The 13,218-nt window shown below is 36.0% G+C and overlaps 1 protein-coding gene across 1 annotated transcript in view; it reads right to left on the bottom strand.

The window, feature by feature from the left end:
- The window catches only part of RNF169 (ring finger protein 169), a 64,635-nt gene that overhangs the window by 16,000 nt on the left and 35,417 nt on the right, over positions 1-13,218 (bottom strand). Inside the window, exons 3-4 of the mRNA XM_012725654.1 lie at positions 7,202-7,348; positions 1,328-1,446 (exon numbers count right to left, since the gene is read on the bottom strand). Of these exons, the coding sequence (XP_012581108.1) occupies positions 1,328-1,395 (68 nt within the window). The 5' untranslated portion in view covers positions 1,396-1,446; positions 7,202-7,348. The remainder of the gene's footprint in view (positions 1-1,327; positions 1,447-7,201; positions 7,349-13,218) is intronic.

The raw sequence follows: 13,218 nt of genomic DNA, 5'->3' as shown, positions 1-13,218 counted from the left end.
TTTATTGTTTCAAGTAGAAAGATGGTTTTATTATAGTTTTGTTATGATTATACACTATTTTTGAGAAGATATGAAGTGGCTTACAGTAAGAATATAAAAAGACTGAGCCTTAATAGAGAATAAATTCACTTTTGTATTAAACATAGGATGATGCTCAAAATTATTTTTTAAATTAAAGGCCATGTTGAAAATCCATGATGGTTAAATTAAAAACTTTGTCTTAATTCTGAACTTCCCAGCAATCTAAGCAAGCAAGAAAAGTAGACACACAGGTTTTAGAAACGACACTAACTCAAATGAGAAAGTTTTTCCAGGCTTATCTCAGAAATAAGCAATAAAATCAGACTGCTCCAAAACAACCTACAAAAGGATTCATATATAAAAAAAACTACATCAGGAATCATAACTGTACATATCTTATACTACTTGTAAACTCTGGTAGCTTTTATGGTGATAGTAGTGATGAGCAGCAAAAAGCCTTAAGATCAAAAAAAAAAAAAAAAAGCGGGCTCTCTGGTGGCTCAATGGGTTAAAGAACTGTACTATGATGGGTTAAAGAACTGTACTATGAAAAAAAAAAAAAAAAAAAAGAACTGTACTATGAAGCTCTCAGAAGCCACTGCAGTAGGGTTCGATCCTCAGCCAGGGATCTGGTCCACATGGTGCAACAGATCTGTCCTGACCCGCCGCTGCTCCCCTCAGCAGTGTATTTCAGTAGATCTGCCTGTTCTGCTCGCCACTCTGTCTCTGGTGAATCCTTTCACCCACCACACTTCTGGCCTGTACCACAGTTCTGTAAGCATAAATAAATAAATCTTTTTAAAAAGTCTAAAAAACAAATTAAAAAAAAAAAGGAAGATCTAGGTGTATGCCCTCAAGGCAGCAAGAAGTGCTGGTAAGAAGAAAGGAATCCTAGAAATAAGAGTGAGCAATGTCATTTTTAAACAAATAAACTAAACAGACAATAAAATGGGGTAAAGTTTGTATTAGTCATCTACATATCAAACAGAGAGCAAGGCACATAGAAGCTGTTCACACCAAGAGGACTGTTGTTTCCTCCCAAGATAGAAAGTTCACATTTTTCAGCAGAGCAATTAGTATAATCCTACCCTGAGGTTACCAGAAATGTATAGATTATACTTTTTCTTAAAAATTCAGGTCAATCTCTTGTTCTAAGTTCCTACTGGAAAATCACTTCCCATCTCTTTGCCATTTCCACATCCCCTGTGCAAAGAAACTACAATAAATACTTTTGTTCCCCAGCCCCTTTTTTGTTTCATGCCCCAAAATGAAAGAACAGTGACTGAATTCAGAATCAGTCTCTTACCCTGTCAAGAAAGCTAAGGAATAAGAGCTGTTCTTGGAAACAAATGCGGATCGATGAGTTTGGGTCATCTTGCCTCGGGAAGGTTCTTCATTCTCTGAATCTGAGAGACGTGCAGGACACTGGCAGGAGACAAAAGAGACAACACAGTCCATATGGAGTTCTCACGAAATCTCCCCCTACTTATTGTTTCAAATCTCTTTTCCTGTTCCATGTCATTTTTCTCTGAGTACCAATCTATGTTTCCAAATACCACCTGCAGATCTCAAGCTGGATACCCCAAATGTCACATCGACTTAGTAAATACTAAACCAAGCTCACTATTTTTCTTCTCTAAGTCCCATCACCAACCCAGTTAGAAAACTCAATATAATCTACAACTTTCTTTTCTTTGAAGTCATACTAACATTGCAGAGCAGTTTTGAATACCCCAATATTTCTAAATATTTTATTTCATATACTCTATGAAATAGCCTAATAAGTAAGGATTATGATATATATTTTATAGATGGCAAACAGGCGCAGGAAAGTATTTTGCGTAGGACCATGGAGTTAATAAGTAGTTAAAGCTAGCATTTAAATCTACAGCATCTGTCTCTAAACTGCCGCCATGCTACTCCTAAAATGTCTCACATCAATCTCTTCCCATCTTTACTCATTGTCATTGTCTTTCCTTAGATTCTCATCCCCTCTGGCTGGACTACAGCAATAAGCTACTTCCTGGTTCCATTATCCCCAGCCTTTCTTCCCTGCAGTCCCCTCCATACTACCGAGCACACAGATAAATTCCCATCATTTCCCTGCTTAACTGCTGGTGGCCTCAGGATGATTCGACCAAGCCCTTCATAACTTTGTCCTACCAGTTCCCACACAGGGAATATCTTGAGCTACAATCAACCCAACTACTTTTACTCTCTACATAACATCAAATCTTTCAAGAACATTTATTTTTTGGACATGCTATTTTCTTGGCCTAAACTTTGCCTTACACATTCTCAGCCTATAAAATACTCATTGGCCTTTCAGTCATCTTAAGTGTCGTTTTCTTTGCAAGGATTTCCAAATACCCCTAGAGTCAGCTTTTTCCATCTAGCTGATGCCCATTCATGTACCTTCATTTTATTTTGTTGTCTCTTTTTTTTAAGGGTTTCAATTTACAATTTGACATTTCAACTTACATATGAAGTTTTTTTAAGATATGTACTATTTGCACATAACATACAGTGAAGAAGTGCCACGTGATTCAATGTGAAAGTCTTCATTTTATGGATCACAACTAGTCACAATGAAATATAACTTCTTACTAAGAGTCTGTCTTCGTTCAGATAATAAACTCCAAGCAAGTGGCCATCTTTTTATTGAAATCAATACCATTATAGTAGGTGAATAAAAAATGTTTAATTAGCTAATGAGCTGGTTATCCAAGGATCAAATGACTATCAAAGTGGCAGGTGCAGACAGACACATGCAAGACATCGGCCTTATTACAGCTCAGCATTTCTTAAATGCTTTGTTATCCTCTAGGTGTGTATGTGACAGGCACACATGTACAACAGGATATATTTTCTAACATCTTGGGAAAGAGCTAAAGAATTAAAATTTATAGTGAAGCCTTTCAATTTTGTCAGGTATCACTCTTTAAAGAACGCAGTTATATAAAATCGCTAGAGAAACTTTAATAGTACTAACCCATTATCAAGTTTTATAGATATTGTCTTCTGAACTCTGGGAAAAAAAGAAAGTTTTAACATCAATAGACACAGCATGACCAAATAATGACAATTCCTACTTATTTAGGTTTCTCTGCATAATCAATTCAGTACCAGATAAATGCATGTTCAAATCTCAGCTATATAACTTAGCTACCACTGTCATTGTGTTTTATTTTCTGCTTTATCTTTCTGAGCTTTATTTTCCTTATCTATGATAAAGATTGCTCTACCACATTAGGTAACAAGTAAATGGTATGCAACTATAGGTAGATTTTGATGTATCAACTTAAACACTATTAATCGTTTAAGAACTTTAGTATTACAAGACACATGTCAAGTTCCTTCTAATTATTAAAAAACAAATTTACATTATTAGAAATAATTACTTAGAGAGACATTCCCCCTACCCTTCTATTTCTACACCCACACAATCTAGAACTATAAGGTAGGAAAATAATTACCTCTCATTTTTCACTTTAAATAAAAATAAACCTAAAGTACTATGGATTCCTAAAATGGCACAAAATATGCATCATGAAATGTCTCTAGTGTTACCTAAACTAATGCTGTGCCTAAAAATATTAAAGGACAATAACCAAATCTGGCAAGGATATGAGGGAATTTATATAATATTTTGTGTAACAGTGGTGAAAGTATAACTATATACAAATTTTCTGAGGTCAACTGAACAGTAGATATCAAAACTTTAAAAAGACATTCCCTTTGACTAGGTCATTCCACTTCTAAGAGTCTAACTAAGAAACTAATGGGACAGTGATTTTCTCATAGTGGTGGTTTAAGATAGCAAAGGAGATCAACAGGAGATCGAGCAAATTAGTTAATTAAATTCTATAGTCAAAAATACTTAGAGACCATTAAATAATGATGTGGGAATTCTTTATTTACATGGAAAGACACCTGTGAGTTATAGCCTATTTTAAAAGGTTATAAGACAGTATATATACTAGTTTGTATTTTTTGAAAAGAAAATAATAAACAGAAAAGAAGTCTGGAAGGATATTTACCAAAATGTGTAGTGGAATCATCTCTAGGTTATGGGATGGTAAGTTATTTTTCCCTTTCTGCTTTATAACCTTCTATGGGACACTACACCCAAAGACTTAATACTCATCAATAAGTACGCACCAAAACACATTAGACCATTACTATCAGCTCTGAAAGCAGAAACTGGAGAAAATACATATGTGGTAGGAGAACTTCAACACCCCACTCTCAGCAAGGGAGAAATCAACAAGACATAAATTAAACAAAGACACAATAGCCCTAAATGAAGAGCTAGAAAACACAGACCTAACAGACATCTATAGGACACTTTACCCCAGAAAAATTGAATACACATTTTTTTTCAAATGCACATAGATCATTCTCTAGGCTTAACCACATATTGGGTCACAAGACAAACATTAACAAATGCATGAAGACAGAAATGATGCCAAGTATCTTTTCTGACATAAAGGCATCAAACTAGAAATCAACTATGCAATGAAGCAAGGAGATTGCCCACTACATTAAGACTGAACAACATGCTACTGAAAGACCATTGGAATGAGGAAATCAAAGAAGAAATTAAAAAATACCTTGAGACAAATGACAAAGGTGACATGACTTTCCAGAACATACGGGAGTCATCAAAAACAGTAGTAAGAAGATAAGTACATAGCAATAAAAGCCTGTATCAGGAAGAACCAAAAACTGGTTCTTGATAAAATGTAAATTTTGATGTGACTATCATTGTTATAATGAATGGTTTTCCAACAATTTACATTAATATTTGTTTTAACTGTGCAATAGTAATCCTAATAAATTTAATACTGCACCCATTTTATTTCCTTCTGGAAAAAGTAACAGCAGATGATAATCTCTGCTTCTAAAATGAATTCTTTCCTTCCTCCACTTGAATTTCATTGATAAACATGTTTTTAATACTTGTGATATATGACATTTTAGGAATATTTTTTATTTTAAAGTAAGACCCCGAGCCTGGGAGGAAAGATCTATTTCCCCTGGGTCTTCTTTTTCTTTTTTTTAATTTATTTTTGCCAGGCCCTCCCTGGTGGCACAATGGGTTAAGACGCAGCACTGCAAGCCAGCCACAGCTGCTTCGGTGTGAGTTCGATCTCTGGTCCCAGAGGTGACCCACATGGTGCGGCAGACTCGCCCACCACTCCCCTCAGCAGTGTACTTCATAGATCTGCCTTTTCTGTTTCCCACTCTGTCCCTGGTGAATCCTTTCACTGCCCCTGTACCTCTGGCTTGCACCCCAATTCTATAAGTAAAAATAAATAAATCTTAAAAAAAAATTTATTTTTGCTTAGAAGAACTGGAGGAATAGGCCAGAGGTGCAGGGGGTGAGAGGATTCACCAGAGACAAAGTGGGAAGCAGAACCAGGCAGATCTACTGAAACAATACTGCTAAAGGGAGAAGCAGGCAAGACAGGAAAGGTCTGCTGCACCATGTGTGTCAGCTCCCTGCGTCAGCTCCCTGGCCAGTGATAAATTCAGGTCATAGGGTGACAGCCTAAGATTCAACCCCTAGGCCGCCAAGGAGGGACCACTTTAGGAAATTTAAAAATAGCTAAAACACTACCTATACACAACAATCTTACAAATCTCTAGTAGAGAATTTGCACTTTCTTGTATCATTTAAAAAGATTAAAAATTAAAAAGATTAAAAAGAAAAAATACTTAGAACAACTTCCCAGTCTTGACATGAGTTAATAATAGAGATCATTTCCTGGAGGAAAACTGGATCCAGTAAGGTCAAAACCAGAAAGGTCTTGCTATAGGGCTACAGGGAAGGGTAAGCTCTCTCTATTGAGATTAGTTAACCCTAAAAAGAAGGATCTTGTGGGGCTGTTTTATCTGAGGTTCCTAACGACAGTCCACTGACATGAAAAGGCAGGTAGGTAGTCTTTAGAGACCACAGAACAGAGATTCTAGTGGGGTTATTAGTCAGGAGATACTATATACTTAAGTCTATCATTGTTTTATTCTTGACTTAGCTAAATCATATCTCCCCCAGAAGCCGTCTTCTGCAGTTTGTAGCTCACAATGAGCAGAGTAAAAGGAATACCCAAGTATTTCATTTGTATTACACAGAATTTTTTAGAAGTCAACATCATGAAGAGCATAAGTGTTTAATAACTTTTAATAATAATAACAATTGCTAATGTTATTGTAACTGGAGTTAAAAAGCCCCACATGCATGTGACAGTCAGCAAATGCCCCTGATCAAAAAAGCTTAAATAATATCATTTTTTTTTTAACTTCAGGAAAAATACCTTTGCAAAGAGTATACTGAAATAACCTGGTCAAAGCTGTATGATCTTTACAATATTGGAATCTACAATATTTAAAAGGCAGGCTTCTTCTGGTCCAGAGGTTCTTTTCCTATTTTGCTATGATGCTTATTTTTATAGATAGTAAAGTTTTATTAATTTCAGCTAATTGCAAAGATAACCAAAAATACTCATAAACTGATGAATCACAAAATATTTTAAGAGCTGTGCCTCCAAAAATATGTTGAGCACATACAGCAATAGAAGATGTCCAATTCTTGCTAAAGAAAACCCTCAATTGTTTATTTGAATGTAATTGTTGGACACTCCAAAAGTGCCTTCTTGCATAAGTTAAATAAAGCATGTACAACCTTTCCAGTAATTTGTTTTATAAGTAAGCAATGAAAAAAAATTCTGGCAACATTTGGCCCAATTAGAAATCTCACTAGGTTAAGTTTAAATTAAGTATCTAATCTAGTTTGAGGACCTAGCACTGTGTTGTTTGTGGCATTATAAAGAATAAAGAATAAAGGGAAGCAACATACAAGATTTATGGAAATCTAATTAAAGCTGTAACAGAATCATGTCAAAGTAACAGTATGAATATGTATAAAACTTGCGACAATAATATACATATAGGTTTTTCCTCTCATCATCCCTCCACTGTTTCCTTAATCTTTTCAAACAAATCTCATAGTCCCAGTCATATTTATTTTCTCCATCTTTCACCTGGATATTAGTTCTTCACTACTCTTAAGCTGCATAGTTTCTGACTGCTACTGGTCTCATAATTCTCATTTTTCACTTCTCCTGAACTAACTGCTAATTCTGAGGGAAATGTTCATAAAAAAAGGAGATCTACTTACATGCTCCAAGTTTGTTTTTAATACTAATGGTTCGTCTCTTTTTTTTTGTTCATCTGTTTTCCTTTTCCCTGTTTCTGTTTCCTCTGGTAACAATTTGTGGATGTGATCTTCAGAGGTTTTCTCCTCTTGTAACTTTTCTTCTCTCAGCTAAAAAATACAAATCACACCAAAACAGTGGTTTTAGGCAACTATAGATATAAAAATAACTTTAACTCAGTAGGCTATTAAAACAAACATCACACAGTAGTTCCAAGACTACATTTCTTATTGGATATATAGCTCTCTCTTGACTTTTAAGTAAATCTGCTTCAACTTGGTTCTTGCCAAACATATAGTTTACGACTTAAAATTTAATTGCTTTGGTGAATGATGTAATATATATATATATATATATATATATAAATTTTTAAAAAGATGTAACTGCTTTGCATTCTTAAGTAATAGGAAACTAAAAAAGCTAAAATAATACATATAATTAAAGTTTATTCACCTAACCAAAACTTTCCTTATTTCAATGAGCTAACTTTAACTGCATTGGACTAGGAGAACACAAGAGATGAAGGTCACAGAGGGCCAGAAAAGTTGGGCTAATAGGCATGACAAGTAGTTAGGCCTAGTGACAAGAGAGAAGTGACTTCTTATTGTTGCAAAAGCCTGTAATTTAGACGATTATCCTGTGGGTCAGAGGCTCGGTTAAGCTACGTGGTCTCACAAAGAAACTGAAGGTAAAGGCGTAACCTCATTTTGGGAGGTGGTGAGCCATTATGAAAATAAGATGGTCTAAAACCTAAACCTACAATCTAGGCTCTAGGATTCTGCCTCTTTCTTACCAGGTATTTAATGTGGGCAAACATCCTAAGTTCCCCAAAAAATAGGGATAATACTATTTATTTTGCAGATATTGTTGCAAGAAATAAATATACAATGTAACATATGTAATATGTCTTGCTTTGTACCTGCAGTACATTAAGCATTCCCTTTATCAGATACATTAGAGTAAGCAATACCTGATGGGGGTATCCTAATAGTATCTCAATTAAATATAAATAAATTTAAATAAACAAAAAGAACAGAAGAGCTCCCTTTCCTTATTATTATTATTATTTTTTAACCACCAAGGGTTTTAATAAAATTTAAATGACATATGCACATCAAACTAATTACATTTTACTCATAGGTGTAAAAATAAAAAGCTAAAGGCAAACTATCTTCATTAATTCATTTAACTTCAGGGTTTAAAAAAAAAACAGCAGTAACAACCTAACTTCTATAGGTCTGATTTCTACAAATATAAACTAGTCTTTAATGCACACTGTGTCTAATCCAGTTTATGAATATGTAAAGAATACCATACACAATGCTATGCCACAAGGAAATTCAAATGATATAATGTATCCCCAACTCTGCCCAATTCAAAGAAGAACATAAGACCCTCCCCACCCAAAAAAAAAAAAAAAAAGCAAATTCAAAGCCAGAGAGAAAGCAAATCTGAAGTCAGTGCTAATGGCACACATAAAAGATCAATGTCTTTGGAAGATCTTAAATGAGAAATTCTTATTCAACAATATGATTGCAGACTATAAAAGGGGGCATTTTATTTTTAGAGGTTAGAGGCAGAGTGGCACAAAAGAGAACAGGTTTTAGTATCATAATAATTGCTATCATTTAATGAACTCTATGTGTCATGTGTTGAGGTAAGCATTTACATACTTTCTTTCTCACTAAAGAAAGCTAAGGCTTAATGTGTTCAAATTCATACAGTCATAGGCCCTGGAGTGGTTTTGACCAAAGGATGATTTTTGCCTCCAAGAAGACATTTAAGAATGTCTGGAGATACTTTTGGTTATCACAACTAAGGGCATGGGGTATATGTGTTACTGGCACTTATGGCTAGAGACCAGGGATCGCTACTAAAAATCTTCTTTATATAAGATTTATCTATTTATGCATACAAGAACTGGGGTGTAGGCCAGAGATGCAGGGGGCTGAGGGGTGAGAGGTTTCACCAGAGACAGAATCGGGAGCAGAGCAGGAGATATACTGAAATACATTACTGAGGACAAACAAGCAAAAAATATACAATGGGACAGGACAGTTTGTTCAACAAATGGTGCTGGGAAAACTGGACCACCACTTGCAAAAGAATGAAACTAGACTAGTACCTCACACCATACATAAAAACCAACTCAAAATGTATTAAACATAAGACCTGAAACAATAAAATATATAGAAGAAAATATAGGAAAAACACTGTACAACACACATCACAGGAACATCTTTAAAGACACATCCCCCAAAGCAAAGAAAGTGAAAGAAAAGATAAACAGCTGGGATTACATCAAACTAAAAAGCTCCTGTAAAGCAAAAAGGCATTAATTAAAACAGACACCCTACTGATAGGAAGAAAATTTTTGCCCTCCATACAACTGATAAGGGATTGATCACAAAGATTTATAAAGACCTCAGATTTTAAAACAAACCAATGGCTTCAGATATCAGGGTCTCTCGATCTTAGTTTTCTAGCATTTTTAGGTTAGATAACTCTTTGTTATGGGGAACTGAGCAATCTAAAATGGTTATGCTTGAGTATTTTATTGGGGAGCTGAAATTAAGATCAGAGTAGCCAACGAAAGTGGTACAGTTGGCTCAAGAGCCAGTGAGGAGGACAATAGGAGACACTGAAACATATCTCAAGACTGTCAGTCTGAAGTGGGCAAGAGAAAATCATATGTCTATTGACTCTCACCTCCCACTGTACATTGGCTTGTACATTTTGAGGAAGCCCCACACAGACACTACAGTACCGACAACAGAGAGGACCTAGACATGGCAAGAGACAGGCAGTAGGAGCCTGAACATGGAGATCTCAGGTTACGACAAAGTGAAGTTGTCCACTTCTGTATATAGAATGATTTTTACTGCTCCCATTTACAGGTGTTATTACTGACTTCTGTACTTTAATCTCATTCCCAGTTATATCACCAAGATATAATGAAATTTTATCTTAAAAATGTTTTTTATTTTGCCCTGATTTTTAAAAATCAAAGCACCATATGCAGAAAATTGTACAAATCATATGCCAATAAATTATACAAAGCAAGGATATCCATGTAACTATCACCTAAGTGAAAAAGTGGTATACACTGCTTCTCGGCCTTTGGCTAAGATCAGGTGCAAAAAAGGTATACACTAGAACCCCTTATATATACCCTTACACAAAAGTAACCATAATCCAGTTTCTAACACCAAAAGAATCACTTCACTTATGTCTAATTTTATATAAACTGACTTCTTTTAAAGATTTGTTTTTATTTATGCATGCATGCAAGAACTGGGGTGTAGGCCAGAGGTACAGTAGAGTGAGAGGATTCACCCAAGACACAGTGGGGAACAGAACAGGCAGATAAATATACTGCTGAGGGGAGCAGCCAGTGAGACAGGAGAGGTTTGCTGCACTATGTGGGTTATGTCTCTGATGAGGATGGAACACCTGTGCCATGCGGGAGGATCTGTAAGTGGAATTTTATGGGCACTGAGTCTGTCTTCCTTTAGACAATATTCTATCACCAACATGGTAGATATATAGTATTTTGTTCCTTCTCTTTTGTTGCATCTACTGTTTGGTTAAAAACAACCAACTGATTGCTAATGAATATCTGAGTAGTCACTAATTTTGGATATTTAGAAATAAGCTGTTATAAACATTCTTGCATATGTCCCAATACACATACCTTTCTGTGGGGCATATTCTAGAAAGGAAACTGTTTAGTCATAGATAATGTATGAGCATGCTGCTATAGTTTCCTAAATTATATTTGCATCCACTCTCCCACTCCCATGTAGTCCAATGATAATTGCTCCCAGTCTTATTAACACAAAAGACTATTTGTCCATATCAGCAATTCTAGTGAATATATATTAGTAGTGAGTTATGACTTCAATATGCATTTCTCTGATGACTAACAATGTAGAAAATCTTTACATACACTAACTGGGACTCCTCTTTTTTTAAAAGATTCACCTTTTAAACTGGGGTACAGGCCAGAGGTGTGGTGGGTGAGAGACCAGAGACATCTGTGAGTGGGGAGCAGAACAGGCAGATGTAGGGAAATGCACTGCTGAGGGGAGTAGCGGGTGGGTTGGGAGAGGTCTGACATACCCTGTTGGTCACCTCCATGGCTGGGGATCAAATTCAGTGCTGCAGTGGCTGTGGCACTGTGCTTCACAGTGCTGTATTTTAACCCACTGTGCCACCATGGAGGGCCAGGAGCTCCTCTTTTATGAAATTCTGTACATATCATTACCCCTTCCTTTTTTTTTTTTTTTTACATTTTTAGAGTTTTTTTTTTCTCTTTCAATTGGTAGAAATTATTTATATTGTTTCTAGCTCAAATCAATAAATGGAAGGAAATTATTCTGCTGTGATTTTAGAATTCCAAGTTTTAAATAACAACAGAACATGACACCTAAAGCATGAACAAAAATTCAAAAATACACAAGTGGTTCTCACACAAAACTAGCAATAAAGGACTGATCACAAAGATATACATAGAACTGATGAAACTCAACGAAAATAAACAACCCCATCAAAAACTGGGCAGAAGAACTAAAAAGACACTTCTCCAAAAAGGAAGTGCAGATGGCCAAGAAGCTTATGAAATAATATTCAACATCACTAGAAATAAAGGAGATGCAAATTAAAACCACAATGAGATACCACCTCACCCCAGTGAGAATGGCACAACTTCAAACAACGTTTTGTTCTAGCAACAAAACGTTGGCGAGGATGTGGAGAAAAAAGAACTCTCCTGCACTGCTGGTGGGAATGCAAACGAGTACAACCACGATGGAAAACTGTTTGGAGGTTCCTCAAACTGCTAAACATGGAGCTTCCATATGACCCAGCAATCCCATTCCTAGGTATCCACCCAAAAGAAAAAAACACTGATTCCAAAAGACACCTGCACCCCCATATTAAGTGCTGCTTTATTTACAATTGGAAAGACATGGAAACGGCCCAATTGCCCAAAAGTAGATGACTGGATTAAGAAGATGTGGTACATATTACACAATGGAATATTACTCAGCAACCAAAAAAAATAAGCACATGCCTTTTGCAGCAACTTGGATGGAGCTGGAAAAGATCATGCTTAGTGAGATAAACCAGAAAGAAAAGGAAAAATACCGGAAGGTTTCGTTCATAGCAGGAGTATAACGGACCAGGTGAGAAAATAATAATAATAATGAACAGCTATGTACCAGAGACATACTATGGGGCTGGAGTGGGGAATGGGATCAGAAACAGTGGGGGGAAGGAAAGGACTATGGTGATGGCACACGGGTGATTTGGTGATGGGAGGCCCACGGGGATTACAACTGAGATGGAAGGATGCACAAAATGATGTAAGAATAAGCTATTATATTATTAAAACACACACACACACAAGTGGGACTATATCAAATTTAAAAACTTCTGCACAGTGAAAAAACAAAACAAAACAAGCCATTAACAAAGTGACAAGATAACCTATGGAATGGGGGGCATATACAGTGGAACATTTAGCCGTAAAAAAGGGGTAAATCCCCCAAAGACACAAAAGCACTGATTCAAAAAGATACCTGCACCCCCATGTTTAGTGCTGTTTTATTTACAATTGGAAAAACATGGAAGCAGCCCAAATGCCCCAAAGTAGATGACTGGATTAAAAAGATGTGGTACATATATACAATGAAATATTACTCAGCAACCAAAAAAAATAAACACATGCCTTTTGCAGCAACTTGGATGGAGCTGGAAAAGATCATGCTTAGTGAGATAAGCCAGAAAGAAAAGGAAAAATACCGGATGGTTTCGTTCATAGCAGGAGTATAATGAACCAGGCAAGAAAATAATAAGAATAATGAACAGCCATATACCAGAGATATTTTGTGGGGGTGCAGTGGGGAAAGGGATCAAAAACGGAGGGGGGGTTAGGGGGGAAGTGCATGGGACTATGGTGATGGCACATGGGTGACTT

Source organism: Condylura cristata, unplaced genomic scaffold (assembly GCF_000260355.1).
Source record: "Condylura cristata isolate star-nosed mole 26May11 unplaced genomic scaffold, ConCri1.0 scaffold00015, whole genome shotgun sequence".
NCBI classification, from domain to species: Eukaryota; Metazoa; Chordata; class Mammalia; order Eulipotyphla; family Talpidae; genus Condylura; species Condylura cristata.
Note: the sequence above shows the minus strand (reverse complement) of the source record. Positions and strands in the feature narration are given on the sequence as shown.